At 39.1% G+C, this 17,815-nt stretch overlaps 1 protein-coding gene across 1 annotated transcript in view; it reads right to left on the bottom strand.

Annotated features, from left to right (window-relative positions):
* LOC141782038 (syntaxin-binding protein 5-like) overlaps positions 1-17,815 on the bottom strand; it is a 193,845-nt gene that overhangs the window by 117,028 nt on the left and 59,002 nt on the right. The window contains exons 3-4 of the mRNA XM_074658049.1: positions 10,393-10,474; positions 2,671-2,771 (exon numbers count right to left, since the gene is read on the bottom strand). Of these exons, the coding sequence (XP_074514150.1) occupies positions 2,671-2,771; positions 10,393-10,474 (183 nt within the window). The remainder of the gene's footprint in view (positions 1-2,670; positions 2,772-10,392; positions 10,475-17,815) is intronic.

Raw genomic sequence — 17,815 nt, 5'->3', positions numbered from 1 at the left:
CTGTTATTTTACAGAAGAGGAGATCGAGTGAGACAGCTGATTGACCGAAAGAAGCAGTTGGCTGAGTGGCACCGAAAAACATGGGGCGGCTGTGGCTCAGGGGTAGAGCGGGTCGTCCGTCAATCAGAAGGTCGGCGGCTCCTCTGATCTCATGTTGAGGGGTCCTTAAGCAAGGCACTTAACCCCAAATTGCTCCCGAAAGCTGTGCCATCGGTTTGTGAATGAGTATCTAGATTAGATCCTGATGGGCAGGTTGGCACCTTGAATGGCAGTCTCTGTCATTGGTGTATGAAAGTTTTAATGAATGGGTGAATGCTGAATGTAGTGTAAAGCGCTTTGAGTGGTTGGAAGACTAGAACAGCGCTATATAAGTGCAAGACCATTTACCATTTAAAAGTTAGCTTTAAAGGTGCTAAATACGAGATTGGGAGCATTTCTATTGCCTCAACACGGCTCTCAACATGGCGACGGCTGGGCCGGTGGCTCGTAGCTAACGGTGCTAAAAGTGAAAACAGTGCCAATAATGCTGAAGGAGCAAACAGTGTTAACCTGGGGGGGAACCAGAGGGTGGATGCTACGCTTCGATGACAATGACGTCGGTCGGGGCCGCCATATGAGAGCAGTGCAGAGTGGCAGCCATGAGCTAGCCAGTGGGGGACGCTCACATGTACTAACATGCACTAAAAGAATGTGCGGCCGGCCCGGCGACGTCAACAAAGCGAGGAGAAGCTCGGATTACAACACACACAGAGGGAGAGTGACTTCTTTCTCTGCTCAGGTAGACATTACTCCTCTATATCTTTACATAGCAAATAGTGTGTGATGCTATATTAATGCTCTGGATATCAAATAGATCACCTTTAAGGAAGGGGTATGAGGAAGGGGCTTGGAGTTAATGAAATTTGGCCCAGTTGGAGAAAATGTAAGGATCTTTAAACCATGGCTTTCTCAGCTTGAATCACACTACACTGGGCCGTGTCCTCACATAACCAGTCAGGCAGGATTCTGCTGAGGCTATTGTCTTCCCAGCCCAATGAGTACTTATGTACCATTACATTAAATGGTGTCACAGGTGAGGCCTTTGGTTGTCAGGGAAAAGCAACATAACGGCAACAACCTTTCCTCTGACCTCAGCAGCCAGTATATGCTGGGTGGTCCGGGATGTGGTGTCAGAAGGGGTCTTTCTGGAGCACAAAGGGCACTGCCTAGTGGCATCAGTGATTTATGAAAAGAGCTCTTAAAGTAATACATCTGTTAAATAAGGGATAGATCTTTTGGATCCCTGATTGCAGCTGTTGTTGTGTCAAGGTGCTGAAGATGACTGGATGCAGAATACAGTACTATGGCCATTACTGTGCAGATAGTTGGTGAGGCTTTGGGGAGCTCATCTCTTGTGATGGTATGACCGGTTGCCTGGGGTGCCAGATAGGTCAACGTCAAACAATATTTCATCAGGTTGTGAGTCAATATTTTTATTTAGTCAACCGCACACAGGACTCAAGCATAGAGCATAATAAAAACACTCATGTCTTGAACCCTCAAGAACACATACCCAAAAGCAAAAGAGATGGAATCGGCCGACAAAACATAAAACACCACAACAGATGCATCTCAATTCAAATAAGGTGCATTAATAATTCAACTGCAGGCAAAAAACAACAGAAAAAGACAAAATCCAGTCCGTATTTCCCACTTACTGTAGATAAATCCCCAAAATAAAGTAAAATTCAGTTTCCCTTCACAATAAGTGGGGCGGTAGTAGCTAAATCCATAGGGATTTGGTTTGGGAACCGGAGGGCTGCCGGTTCAAGTCCCCGCATGGACCAAGTACTGAGTGTGAACCTTGCTCTGACATCTCTCCATATATATATATATATATATATATATAAATATGTATATAGGTCCTGTTTGTGCATGTGTGTATTTCGGGCCTTTGTATGTTCTATGTAAAATAACAGAGTGTAAAAATTTTAATTCCCCTCGGGGATTAATAAATAGCCTTTCTTCTTCTTCTTCTTCTAAGTTGAAGTCAGTTCACTCGTGAAACAATTAGTTCCACTATCTCACAAAAAGGAATAAAGAAAAAAGGAAACCAAAATTGCCCGAGTTTTCTTTTTTTTATTCCGGAGTTACCTGCGAGTCACAGTCAAGTCCAGTGTCTGTTCCAGCAGGTCAGTCAGGTTAGTTACAGCTGCTGTAGCCTGAAACTCCAAAGAACATATGATCCCAGTCCAAAGAATCCCAGAAATGAATTGTTTAGAGGTTTCAGCAGGAGAGCAACACATATTTATGTGGACAATAACCAAGAAAATAACAAAGACAGATGGCAACATCCAACTCTCGGCTCCGACAGGTTGGTCTCACCACTTCCTTGTAGCACTGTGCCAACTTGGACTTCAGCGGCATCCCAGTTTAAAACGGAGGTGAATGAATGGATTGGATTATGAGCGGTGGGATGTGTGTGTGTGTGTGTGTGTTGATATCCACCCGTGGTAATGATAGCAGATCCCTACAGCCTGTCTGCCTGTGTAAAATAGTTTGTGCTGACCTAAGACATTCACATTCATATTTCCCTGGAGCAAGGTGTGGAGTGTGTGTGCATGATGTGTGTGAGGGTGTACCCGCGTGTGTAGATGTGTGTGTGTTTTATCTAGAGGAATTCATGCTTACCTCTCTCTGTTGAATTTGAGTGAATGGAGGACGGCCGGTCGCCTCTGACGGAGATTCCACAAGTGAAGCGTGTCATCTGCACAGGCTGTCACCAGCGCTCCCTAAAGGTAACAAAAAATAAATAAATATCAGTGCTGAATCATTAAAAGGGACACAGAGGACACCTTGCCTTTTTGAATTAACCCACGAAATCACAATATGGCCTACTGCAATTCTCAAATCGCAGGAGGCGCAATACTTGTTAAAGGTGAAAAGTGAGTCAAAGTACCATTTTAAATTAAATATTGCCATGCCACTCAAAATAATCGCAATTAGATGTTTTTCAAAATCCTTCAGCCATAACTGTGAGCAGAAGATTCTAGCTGTAAGGCACCAAAACACACAGAAGAGCTGAAGATTCAAAATATCAACTTGTGTAAACAGAGGTGCATTTGGTCACAATAACATGAAGTAAGTCCAGTGTCTCTCAGTACACATGTAAGAGCTAAAACAGCTTTCCCTCAACTTACCCCAACCATATTTCAGAAATTGATTTTTTATCATTTCCCAGGCAACAGCAAAGAAACAGAAAAAAGAATAAATAAGTTTACAGCGGAGGGAAATTGAGACTTGCTTCCCTGATTCCTCTAAACATCTTGCGAGTGTGCTGCATTCTGGTCTGTTGAGATAACTGAAGAGGTGTATTTGCTACTTCAGCTTCTTGAGTGTCAGAAGGAGGAGATGCGTACTTGTTCTGAAAGGTTTTCAGCTATTAAACTCAACTGTAACTGTAATGGAAACAATATTAGTAACTGCAGTTGGACACATTAAGGGGTTTTTCTATATGTTTAAATGGTCTACAGTATATGTAAATTATGACAAGGAGAGAGTGCACATGGCAATAAACATATAATTCAGTGTCGAGTGTATTTATAATTCAGAAAAAATTACAAATGCAGATGTGCGTGCACGTCTCTGGAGAAAAGTCTGATTCAAGGACGGAATATCCTGCAGGATAAGTTGCTATTCCAGCACTGGCAACAACTGCCTACACTGCAAACCAACCCAAAAACAGACGAAGGGCTTATCAAAAAGAGTCGGACAATATCGGCAAAGAGTTTCAGAGATGGAGAGAAAATGTTGCTAATAGTTTAACTTCTGCTAACAGCAGCCAAAGGCTCACGGTTGCGGACAGCAGAAGGCTAAACTATAAGCAACATTTTGTCTCCATCTCTGAAACGCTTGGCCGATTTTGTAGCACGCTAGAGCCTCGAATCCCAGCATGTCATCTCAAAGGGCTTTACCGGCCCATATGCTTGCAAAGAAAACAAGACAGTAATTCAAAATAACTATTGGGATGATGTTTGAAATGAATGACTAGTAGTCATACAGGTTACTGTATGAAGCGTATGCATATGCTTAGGACAGAGAAAGGAAGAGGGGAGAGCTGCAGGATAAGAGCTGAAGTTTTTTGTGCCTTTTCCAGAAAACTGCCTACCCTGGGTACCACTTGAGTTATAATACGCTTAAAGGTTATTCGAATTTTTGCCCAATGATGCCAAAAATATATTACCTACGCCAGCTTTAATTGTAATCAGACACTATGTTAGACAACAGTTCCACTTGTAGATACAGTATGTTGAAATGAATCATTCTGTGTACTCAGACTGTCTTAGTTCGGTCACACAAAATCACACAGACTTCATATAAAACTGGATGAAAACTGTGAGAGGAAAAATTATTTTCTGGTTTCCGAGTTCTGCGGATTGTAATTACAGTGAAATTCCCAGTGCGGCTTTGCTACCAGGGCGTCACTGTAAAGACTGGAGCCCAGGGAGAATTAGCTTTAGATTACAAACTTAATCGTGGGATTAAAGACTGTACAGCCCAACGGAGGATGAAAACACTCTTCCACTCACTGAATCTCTCACTCTGTAGCAAAACATATTTGTTGCATAATTTTTCAGTCATTTTAAGGTCAATAAAAGAAGAGTAAAAATGAGACTGAATGAACACTGTGCTGCATAATAAGTTCTGTGGCCTGCGTTATGTTATGTGCGTCGAAGCATTTTCAGAAACCCCCTTCTGTTTTTCATGTAGAAAACACACACACAGTCCTATGTCAGTATGCTGTTCAAAAACTAGCCATAAATCTGATTATTTTTTAGCGAAAAATTATTAATTACAGTCAGACAGAAGCATTGTCTGGTAAAAACACCTCATCTGTGACGTGACTAATTCCTCCCTTTACCCGACTCCCAACCAAGTTCTAAATATGAATGAATTAATTCATTTTTCAGCACCACCTGTGACTCTTACATCTCACTTTAAACATGACAGCTACTTCACAACCACAGCCTATTAACAAAGTGAGCAATGGAGCCAGACAAACATAATTGATCTCCCTAAATTAATTCAACAGGAGAAGAAGATTTAATGAACAACATAATTATTTGAGCATTTCCAACCTACTGCCTCCTATTTCGTTTGACGCCACTTTCTCCATACATAAAAAAAAGGATTTGCTTCTCTTTAGCCATGTCAAATATGACTGATGGGTCACCCGATTCGACTGTTATCAGGCCATTAAAAAGGCGTTATTGGTCACCTAAGCTACCAAGATGTGGGTCATTAGGGGCCTGCTACGTTAAGATAAAAGTGAAAGCGAAACTTAAAAGAAACATGTTGTATAACATAATGAAACATTACGTTTTGAACACAAAACAAAAAGGCTTCTTTAGGTTTAGGCAACAAAAAAAGTTAAAGTTAGGGAAAAACATCATGTTTTGGGTTAAAATAACTACGTCTAAAAAGTGAAAGTGAAACTTAAGGCTTGTGAACATAAAGACAATTACATGTTATTGGCTTCATATGCGAACCCCGGTCTCCTGGGTAATAATCCTGTGCTTTGTGACCCATTCATCGCCGCCAACCTACACCTGTTATGGAGTTTCAACTCGTCTATAATACAGTGCCTGACTTCCACTTCTGCTCCTGTCATAATTACTACGGTTGCTAGAGGTCGCTGTCGTATTCTTTTAAACCTTCTTTCAGTGATTTACCATGTGAATAGATGATAAAACCTACAAGTGGGTGTAGTAGGCCCCTATTGACTCACACCTATGGGGCTTATAGCAACTGATAACACCTATTTAATGGCCTGAAAAAAGTCTAATCGACTGGATGGGGAGTGTGCTGATGATTACCCGGCACTTAATAGGGAAATACGAAATTAAAACGTCTGATACAGGCTTTGATTTATTTTTTCTCTTGTTTTTTCATTTTACCCCTTACCAAGATTTAAACAAATCTCATTTAGTTTCACTCTGGTATTGTAATATAATTTCACCCCGATTAGTTTAAAACTGTTTTATTTTGGTGGAATTTTTATGTTCTCATTACTTTCTTGAATTTCTGCTCCACGTTGCCAAGATCCTAACACAGCATCCTCAGGTAATTTGAACGATCAATATTTCATTTAATTTCACAGTTATCAGAGGATCATTTTGAAGATTTAAAGATGCTGATGGAGTTTGTTTTTGTCACCTGAAGGAGTGAGGGGAGGTGGAGTAGCAGCTAATGAAAAAATCATACCAGACGGGGAGAAAAGAGAACGGGAGAGGCAGACAGGGTGAGAGACGGGTCCACTACTCCATTATGGTCTTATTATCTTGATGTCTCGGTGGCAACACCGGCGAGACGGCCAGGCGAAGATACAGTACACACCATGAGTAAAACGACAATCAGCAGGACCAAGAGAAAACTGCACAACAAAAACATCTAGAAGACGGCTGTATTTATGTTCAAATAACGGAGGATTAGAAGTCTAGCAAACTAACAGTTTTTAATACATATACTGTTATAGGTCAATGTCACTTAAAAACATACCTGGACTTTTTTATTTCAAGAGAAAAAGTCAAGATAACTACATGTTGTGTTTGTTCATTAGCTTCACTGAGCTAATTTAGTTCTCCAATCTCAGGTCACTTCGGGTCAGGTCAAAGGTTAATGAGGTGTGTGTCTGGCTGCCTGATGTGTTGATATCTGTTCCGTGCTCCGGCTACCCTTCTTTGTCCTTTAGAAGAAATTTAACGCTGAATAGGAGACTTAACAACTTAAAAAAATGGATCTTAAAACATTTTTTTTCTTAAAACAAATGAATCATTCAGCTACAGAGGTGAGAATATTTGCACAGTCTCTGTTTCGAGAATTGTGGAGGAAAAGGCGCTTTATTAACAATATTCAATGACAAAGTTTCCCCTGCACCTTAAACCACTAAATCAACATTCTGTTGATATCTACCTCTCCTTGGATAAAAGCAGTAATATCTCCCACCTGTTTGATGTATATACTGTGTAGAATGAAAAAAACAAACTAGAATCAATCATCTCATCTTTTCTGAAGACTTTTACATTTATTTTAAGGAAACGCATTTAGCACTAAATACTGTACAAGACGGCCTTGTTTAGAAACAAACATCTTTACAGTGCCCCCGCCCTGTGGACCCCTCCTTCAATCAAGCATGGTAAAACAAACCTTCTCACCTTTTCCTTCGCTAAGCAGTCTCCCTCATCCAACCTCATCTGACACCAACCCTCAGCAGCCCCCTCACAGCCTCTTTAGATGTATTATTCATCAAGCAAAATAATGAATTCAGAATAGGCAAACAAACACATTAATTAGCCTCTTCATACCCTCCACCGACACAGTGACAGAAAAAACAAAATCTCCTCATGAAATAAGAGGGAGAGGCTTACGAGGCCGACATGGTACGAGATTATGAATGAATAATAAACGATTGACAACATAATGTGTTGAATTGTGTGACATACACATCTCATTGTGTGAGATACATATCCTTAATGCATGCACAGGCTCATCATCCACAGGTACCTGCAGGAAGTGACCTCTTCTGTGGGTCCATACATCTAATAGGAATATATCATTACACCTCAGCGAATGTCAAGAGGCCGGTCTGAATATGCGAGTCAACCATTAGCAGGGCAGCCGACAGCCCACACACTGAATCCATGAGAGGGCATCGACATGCAGCACTGCTGTTAGTCACTCTGGCAGACGATGAGAAGACCTGCAGAAGTCACTGCAATTTGCGGTTCAGAATATAAGATAAACCGGTGGGGACATGTAGCACACAAACGCGCTCAAACACACACTTATATGCAGAACCCCAAGCAATAAAGTTTAAAAAAATAAACTTGAAAGTGCAAAAATGAAATTGTTAATATGAAATTATGCACACACACATAACACACACATTTATAAACCCACTAATTAAACATGACACACTTAAACCCACATGTAGCACAACCCTGTCTCCTACAAAATTACGTTCCCATACAACTAAACTGCTTTCTCAGTTTCGTTACGTTATGTTTAGGCAACAAAACTACTTGATTAGGTTTAGTATAAACATCATGGTTTGGCTTAAAATAAGTATTTTTGTTATGTTATTTAAGGGCGCTTTCAGAATTCAACATTTAGTTTGTTTTAGTTGAACTCCGGTGTGGTTCAACTTGTTTGGGAAGTTGGGAACACGGTAATTGTACTCTGGTGCGGACCAAAACAACTGGTCCGAGGTTGCTTGCAAGAGAGGCAAAAAGGCTGCCTTTGCTGGCATTTGTTTAGATGGACACAGATAAATGATTAATATGAGTGGGAGAGCTGACTTTTGCTCAACATCTGGGCTGAAGACAACATAAAAAATATGCTAAATAAATTACACAAAAATAGTGACTTTTATAAAGTCATTAGAGATAAACTGAAGGTGAAGAGATTTGTATGCACAGTAGATTCACAGTATTTCAAAGTCCGCGATTCCCTGCATAGAAGTGGCAGCTGTTGAGACAAAAAAGATAAATTCGCCCCTCTGCAAATCATTTTTTTGTGCACAAACCGAACCAGACTAAATCGAAAACTAACCAAAGTATCAATTTCACTCTGATTCGGACTAGCCAAACAGACTATGGCTTGTGAAAGTGACAGAAATTACGTGCGTAAATTAAAATAACTCAACGCTGACTTTTGGTTTCACATGGGACACGAATAGCAGCCTCCTGGGTTTGTTTGACCGAACCATCCACCCCGACCTCCTCCCTACGTGGACTTCTGCAGACCATGATTCGAGACGTATTTGTGATGCGTCAAAAACAAACCTAATCTGGGAGAACATATGTAATTAACAATGAAGTTTCGTTGTTTGGGAACGTAATTTTTAGGAGATCAGGCTGTGTAGCATGCGTGCTCACACAATACCTGTCACACAAGCACCCTCACACCCCTGTTCAGGCCCAATCCACCTCCATTTGCCTCAGACACATCACAAGTAGGCCAATGAATGATGGAGAAGTGGGCTGAGGGAGCCAGTGGGCTTGAAAAGAAATAGAGTGGGCAAAGAAAAAAAAGAAAAAACAGAAAGAGGCAGCAAGAGTGCGTAGATTACAGCAGAATAAAGGAGAAACACAAAGAGAGAGACAGCTTTGTGTTCCAGACCCGTGTGACTCGGGCCCGTTTTTTTTTTCTCTAATACACCTACAGTGTTTTGTTAGTAAACAAAATATTGCAGCGGTGAGAAAGCCGCTGTTTAAATCCTAAAATCAACTACCTGACGCAGAGCACTGCCGTGTGTCAACCCACACAGAACAGTTACTGGTCTGTCAGGAGAAAAACGAACAATAAGGGAAAATGGTTTTAAAGGCAGAGGAAAACATCCAACGTCCTCGAGTTAGTCGTGATTATAGGATCCTTTAATCTAAATAGGTCATTATATAATGTTTTGACTCCTGCACATATATAGAAATGTGTTTGTGTACATCAACACCTCCACATGGAACAATTGAGAGTTAATAAGTGATTTAGAAAACATTTAAGTTTGTCAAACTATTAAGTTTGACTCCAGACTTCTCATCAATTGAAAATAAATCCATAAGTCAATCCATTGAAATGAAAACAAACCCACCTACAGTCAAGAACAACAATGGTTTTTTTCTGATCTTCATCTCTCCTTTCTAGTTTCTTTTCACACACACACAAAGCGTTTTCCAAAATGTGTTTTCACTGATCTCGATTTCTGTGGGTTCCACTGAATATCAAACATCGCTCACATGTTTTGGATTTACTGACGATACATTTAAATACGGTATCCGTTTTATGTTTAATTCACTAATTTCCATTCTTTAAATTCTAACAGAGACCAGAAGTAATTGGAACAATCTCAATGTGCAAATCTGCATTAGCAAAGACATTTATGTAAAACGGCACCCATCACATCAGTCAATCAGGAAGTGGGGTTAGCAATAAAGAGGAAGGTCCCATCTGCCTTATAATAGATGCTGTATATTTGTGACAGTTGGTCACATTAATTTCAGATGTAAAAAATCAGTAGAAAAAATCTCTGGTGATATTTTATGAAGTCCCATTAAAATATCCCAATAAAATGAATTTATCATATTGTCCTCCGCTATCAAGTCAATGAATTCAACTCCACTGTCAACTACAAACTATGAAGCAAAAAGGAAAAAGAAAGGGTAATATTTATGCATTGGATGAAATAGTTTTTCCTTCCAATAAGCAGTAAAATTTAAATTCCCTCAAGAAGAAGACACCAGGGTTCACAGTGAGAGGACGTTTGGTTGCTGATAACATGTGGCTATGATAGTGAGTGTGACAAGAGCAGCTCTAAAAACCACAGCTCTACGACAGCATTGTAATGGGAATGTTGCTTACCTCATTGATGAGGAACTGCAGTTGAAGAACAGCGGCTCCGCTCTCATGCTGACAGTAGCAGTCCACCCCGGGTCGTCCCAGTCTGATGACATCACAGAGTCAAGGAAGTGTACAGAAGGGAACTTGGCACAATATCAGTGGAAGGTAAAAACGGTACATATTTATGAGTTAGTTATTGTGGTGTATTGCAAGTGTGAAAGACAACATTTAATCAACATTTTAAGTACTTTAAGTCGACTACACTGTGATGGATACGCTAATATGACATGAACATTAAACTTTTCCTACAATACTATGATCAGACAAAGGGTGAAGGGCATATAATTATTTTTTCATTGTTAGATTTATAGCGTTTATATCTTTGCTGGTCCTTTCTGTGTTATCAGATCATCAAAAAAGGTTCTTATTTTATTGTTTTGCAGATCCTATGAGGATGTGCATGCTTGTGCCACTGGCTCAGTATATGCAGGTAGGTGGTGCAAAGTCAAATCCGGTTATAAAGGATGACTGGATTTGGAAAAGGTGCTTTGTGATGCTTGATGTTTGCTGACACACCCCCTGCTGTGACTCTCCTCCCACCTCAGTGAAGTCGAGTTCATAGCAAAACATCCATGCAAGTACGGGTGAAGAGCAAAGCCTATGTGCAGTGCTCCTGGTTTTGTACTCCACTTGTGCAACATCTCTGCTCTGCGTTGTCACAAAAAAGGGTTTAAATGTTTAATGTCATCCAATGGTCAGAAATAGCTGTCTTTCAAATTGCCACTGTAAGTATTTTAGAATATTGTAGAGATGATAACCTTATTTATGTCAATCACTTGGCTTCATTATTCAGACCTGTAAGTTGCCGCCTTTCCTTAAAACAGGTTCAACAAAAACTGACCATTGTAACGTTCATAAAGGTAGGATTTATAGCAGGACTGTTGCATTAGTTTTAGCTAGGTAATAAACTGGCAGCTGAGTGTATAAACAAGCCAAATAATGGTAACAGCCATGCAAAGCAGGTAGTTACGAACCAGATCCTATTCTAATACTAGTCCGAATCCTGTTCGTTACCAAAAAACATATTGAAAAACCTAAATTGATCAAATGTAAAAATCATAACGGGCTCATTAAACTTAGCAGAAACATAAACAACACTAATTCAATATTCTTGACAGGGCAGATTTATAAATCTGTAAATGAAAGTAGCTGGTCTCTCAAGAGCAGAGAGGCTCCAATAGGTTTGCTAGGGGCAAGCAGGTAAAGTGCATCTGCAGTATATGCTCTTGATGTACTTCACAAGTCAATAACAGAGCACAAGACCAACAAATAATACAGCAGTACAGTACATACAGTACAACATCAGACAAGACTGTCGGTGCAAGATTTTCCCCCAGTACCACCTCCGGCTTGGTTGTGCTATCCAACGAATACACCCCGAGGCTACTTTTAACATTTTATAAAAAATATAGCCTTCAAGCCCTCAGAAGGCGTGTCAGTATGAAAAATAAAACTTTTTGCTTCTAATGATTGGTGAAAACATGGACCAACTGGGCTTAAGTTTGTCCAAACACAGTTTATACTAACAAAATTAATACTAATCATACTGCTCATTCTCAAAATCGAATAGATGGTAATTTAAACATTGGTTGATTTTGTTATTTTATATGTTGCATTGCAGTGCAGTGATTTTTTCGTGCAGTTTTTTCCACCTCCTTAGTAAGTCATTTCCCAAAGTGTACTAAACAACACATTCTAACATTTATTCCCATGCTTACGACTGCTGTATTTACTAAATGTGGCCGTTTGGTTAGAAAAACAGGTATGGCTACCAGAGGAAGTAAAATCCCCAGACACATCCTCCAAAGCAGGTGGAAAGCAGCAGGAGGGGGATATGACACAACATGAAAACAGAGCCAGTTGGATCTGGTACAGGAGCAGTTATTTAATCACTACATGTTGTTCAGATTTCACAGTGTTGCCAACATTGCTCGAGGTGCAGCACAGAACCACATATGATCGGTCCTGCAATGGTCACAATGATCCTGGTATGTCTCGCAATGCAATAGCATCGTTTTGTGTGTAAACCTAAACCTCCTTATTTAGACATTTTAGTCACGATGCTGTGGCTGTCAGTAAGAACTAAAAACAGGTAAATCAATGTCACTCTATACAATTGGCCATTGCCAACTTTGTTATTCTTATAAAACACATTATAGAGTTAAAAAGTATATACATTTTATTGTTAAAAAATTTTAAAAAAAATAAATACGGTAAAACTTTATAATAACCATCATTTATAAATGGTAAACTGATTAAACTTTATTTATAGTTATTTTACTGTTAACAAACAAGGAAATCATAATTATTAATATTTACTTATTATTAGTAATGCTATAATTTTGGTTATTTTATCATTAGATTGTCTAATATAAAATTATTAATTTATAAATTATATATTGTATCATAGCTAATAAGAGACCATGGCAATTACATTACATTGCACACATTATACTATTTAATATACTATATTAAGTATTTGTTAATGATCACACAATTATTTGTAAACCTTCAAGAAAAAGTTTGTAAAACATCTATAAGCATTACATAGATAGATGGACCAGAAACCAATTATTAACCATTGACAAAGTATTAACTATCTTTCTAAATAATGTTAGTAGAAGCTTTAGAAAGTATTTATTAATCTTTTAACAAGGTATTCTAATCATCAGTTGTAACTTTATAATAGCCATCCAAATTATGTTTATAGATGGTTTAAAAACTAATTATTAACCATTAAAGTGTTACAAATATCTGGTCCATGTATCTGTTTATTTTTTAAAGATGTTTTACAAACAATAGCATTACTAATAATTAGTAAACATTATTAATTATCATTTCATTACTTGTTAACAGTAAAATAACTATTAACTAAGTTTAATTAACCATTAATAAATGATGGTTATTATAAGTAATACTATTATTTTCTAGTTTTTCAAGCAGTTTTGCTCGACATTGCTATTACCCTTTTTGTCTTCAACTATCAGGCGGACAGGCTTTAGCTTTCTTCTACCCGTAGAACTTTTACTTCAATTTCTCATCATTTCATGTACGAGACAGTTTTTATTCTCCGTCTTATGATTGCGTGTGCACATGAAATGTACCGGTGTTCCAATACAAAACTTACGATGCGGCTACTTTGCCCTACCGTTGTCCCTCCAGTGATTTCTGTCCACCTCGCTTGGCATCAATATACCCACACCTTGCAAATAGCTCAGGGCAAGGAGATTGTGTAACATTTATGAGCCACAATCAAATATTTCAGTTCAGTTGTCTGACACTGCAGAAAAGTGAGAACAAAATGTGCGTTCGGTTTTAATGAAACACAATATGAGTAATCATGGAGCGTGGGAGGGGGACAGAACGAAGGTTTAACTTGCTGCAGAGTAACTGGGCTGAGAGAGGAGGAAGAAAAATAGATTTAGTTGCTTTCCTGTTGTTTGGCATTTTCAGTGCGGAAGCAAGACATTTTCACATATAAATATTGTCAACCAAAGAAACAAAGAAAGATTAGTTAATTTAATCGTCAGATCTGTAAAACTGAGTTCCTCCACAAAGAAACACGCAAAAGCAGCACTTTAAATGATGTGTTTTCCAGAGATGTGCTCATAAATTTCTTGGAAATAAGTTAAGATGACCAAAATGACCGATTGGTCGACTAAGAGGGGGCAGCCCTAGTTTTCAGATCCATCTATGTTAGTGTGGACAGCATATCTAGTTATAAATCCTCTGACAGAGATAACAAAGGTGGTGATTTGTTTCAAATCTGTAAAGATCATAAGTTAAAAAAGACCTATTATGCTTATTTTCAGGTGAATACTTGTATTTTGGGTTTCTACTAGAACATGTTTACATGAACCAAACTCTTCAGACTCCGCTCCAACTCCGCTTTAACTAGCGTTATTTGAAGGTAGTGTCTAGAAAGGAACCCGCAAGTTGGGGAAGCAGCGAGTCTCGAGAACTCGAGTTTTCACACATTTTTGCATATCAAATTTTCATCATTTTGTGAGTTACCACCTAGAAACGGCCTTGTTTTAGGGCGTGCCAAACTAGCCGTTGTGTAAATGTGTTACTTGGTGACATCACCACGTTACGGAAGAAAAGGCAAGACTTCAATCACGGCATTTCAGGCAGTTCAGGAGCAGTGTTTCTGTGGGGGAGAGTAACTCCCTTTGGCGTGGTCTGTTTTGCAAACCTTTTACATGAACAAAAACGATATAACACACTAACGGAAAGGGGAAAAGCACAAAAGCACAATAGTTCCCCTTTAAATATATGCACTACTAGTATATTTACTAATTAATGAATACATATAAAGCTTGCACACAAACACCACTAGCTGTATGTGTTCAGTAATGTTTTACATTTTGCAGATATGCTCGAGAACTCAATCAAAAATCCAACAGACTGATAGTATGCAGAGTGAGCACATCTCATTTCAGTTTCACAATGTGCTCTGAAACCAACGGGGCAGAAACACCCAGACAGTCCTGCTAGACTGACTTATCATATCTACAGCAGCAGCAGCAGCCATGGACTGACTGATATGGTGAATTGTTGAACCAGACTACAGATCTCAGGTGCACTGGGGAGGAAAGACTCAAGACAGCTCATGACCCTAGGCAAAAGTTCACTTTCAGTCTTGTTTCAAAATAATTCTCAACTTTTGTAAGAAAAAAAAGAAAGAATAAAAAGTAGAAGTTTTTATGGCTGCACTTTTTGTTTACACTGAAGACCTGTTCTGGGTGTACTGGGGGTTGGCTCTGTATTACATGTCCAGTAATCCTACTACATACACTGCATGCAACACTTATATATGGAGATCTAATACTGTATATAGTTAAAGATTTTATTTTTACAATGTACTGCAAAATATAACAATCACAGTTATATTTATAGCTAGGACTATTGCACGCAATGTTTCAGTAAGTTATCAATAACTTACTCGAAATGCTGCAATATTTTCTGGTAAGCTCAGCCGAACTTGCCAGACCTGCGAGTTCTGGGTCGACTTGTGCATCACTATTATCTAGTGTGTGTGTGTGTTTGTGTGTATGCATCATATGTGCTATAGTGATACACTAAATATTGTTATTGACGATGCAGCCAGTGGTGTTTCTATTAATTTTGAGATTCATTAATATGTTTACTTTGGGTTGTTGGAAAACCACAATTTCCAGTAAAGGCATTTCAAATGAGTGCAGGCTAAGACACCTGGTTAAGTTTTGTGCATGTTTGTACTATGTAGTGGTTTGAATGTTTATGCACACAAAGACACGTGCACAGAGTACCACTGCTGCTGGAAAAAGGACGTCAAATAGGATCCTTCCAATTGATTTCCGTCCTGTCTCTCCGTCTCGCTCTGTCTCTTTTTTCTCACACTCATCCAAATCGACTGAACTACATCAGCGAGGGGAGACAAAAAAAAAGAAAAGGAAAAAAAAAATCAAACACCAAATATTCCGGCTTACTTGGAGGAGAGAGGCCTTTTGTGCTCATGCGCCCACGTCGAGCCACCACACTGAGAGAAAAATCAGTTTCTGACCTCTGGCAATACACTGAGCACAAGCAACAGGCCCGTCCACTTAGTCAGCCAGTCTATATGTATTTCTCCTTTGAATACCCACACAGTGGGTGACTTCCAGTACAAAAGGCTTGAATAAAAACAAGTCAGAGGTGGCTTATGAGTGTGTTAGAAAGTGTCAGTATTGACACCCCCCCTAAAAAAACAGCCAGCACATGTCCACATCTAACTCGGTGAATTAAGGGTTTATTTTGATGGAACGGTGTAGAGACTAACCAAGACTGTTATGGTGAGTTATATTTTGTTTCTGTTGAGTTTAATTGAAGTGTGTTTACAATGCACCGTCTCCCAGCTGAAACTACGTGGGGGCATCACACCACGGACACACACCTGTGCTATTTAACTTTCTTTGCAAAAAGCTAGTATGACATGGTTGGTACCAATGGATTCCTTAGGTTTTCTAGTTTCATATGATGCCAGTATCTTCAGTCTAGCTTTAAAAGTGAGTCCGCAACATCCTCCAAAAGATCGATTGCATTAATGCGTTAAAGAAATTAGTGGCGCGTTATTGTATTAACTTTGACAGCTCTATTAATGACTATTCAAAAATTAGAAAATCATGACCCATCCCTAATCCAAATAATTTGAAAGATGCTAAATAATCATAAAAAAATCTAGTCATAGAAGATTGAACACTTTACTGGCCTGTAAAGTGGTACATACTGTCAAATCAGTTAGATTGGAGCAGATAATTTGGCTGCCAAAAAAAAAAGTTTGCCAGAGTGGCAGGAATTTGGGTTCAGCATTAAACCAAATTCTCTGTATATTCAATGAATCGAGGAAATTCACATTTTGTGAGACCTATTTTCTTTATTTCATGACAGCTAAGGAGTCAAGACTCGGAGGTTAATCTGCGTTATAAATTTATTTTTCTGTCTTTCAGAGTTAAATCTGGACTCAAGTATTTTTCATTTAAAAAAAATATTACTCGCTATGATTTTGTATTTTGCTGATCATCTCTGTGAAAAATTTAAAGTTTAAATGTCACATAAAACTTCTCGTAGCAGTTGGTTGTATTGTTGGAGAGCTTGCACCGAAGTAAAACAAAAAATCCCGGTGCAACAAGCCAAACGCCGTGTGTATAAAGTATACAACATTTTATTCATCTGCTTCTGAAAATATATACTGTATAGTATGTTGTATTGTCTTGCTCTGGCCTGATTCTTATTCACATTTCCAGGGAAGGAAACACACTGGTTGCTTCTGGTAGGCTGAGATCAGCACTGTGGCCAGAGAACCTGGGGGGGAATCAATTAAAATGCAATGAGTCTCTGAGTCCAGTCACTCAAGGAAGAGGCCCTGGTGTGTGTGTGTTTGTGTGTGTGTGTGTATATATGTATGTGACTCAAGGGCTGACTTGAAAGGGAATAGTTGGCGACAGACTCAAATCATCTCTCTGTCAGTCTGGATCATTCTCTCCCTGACAGCAGAGTCTTTGTACACATCCCATTCAAATTCACATCACACTCAGGACCGCATCAAAACACATAAGACGCTGTCAAAAAGCACAAAGCTGATGTGAAGGTGAAGTCGCCTACATCCATACAGGAGATGAACAATGTACTGCTGCCAGCTGACAGGAAACAATGCCCAAATGAGAAATTGTTCAACCTGCCTGTTGTAGTTGGTCATTCCAGCATTGAAAACCAGCCAATACATGTCATGAACACACACAGTTGTCAGCTGATGCAGTCAAACTATGGCCTTATTTCCTCAAAACATCTTGAAAGTAATTCGGTTTTAACATCCATAAAGCTTCTCAAGGATTCATTCATAACGGTGTGAACAACACAAATCACA

The sequence above is a fragment of the Sebastes fasciatus genome, chromosome 14 (assembly GCF_043250625.1).
Source record: "Sebastes fasciatus isolate fSebFas1 chromosome 14, fSebFas1.pri, whole genome shotgun sequence".
NCBI lineage: Eukaryota > Metazoa > Chordata > Actinopteri > Perciformes > Sebastidae > Sebastes > Sebastes fasciatus.
The sequence above is the reverse complement of the archived record's forward strand: the minus strand, read 5'-3'. Positions and strand labels throughout refer to the sequence as shown.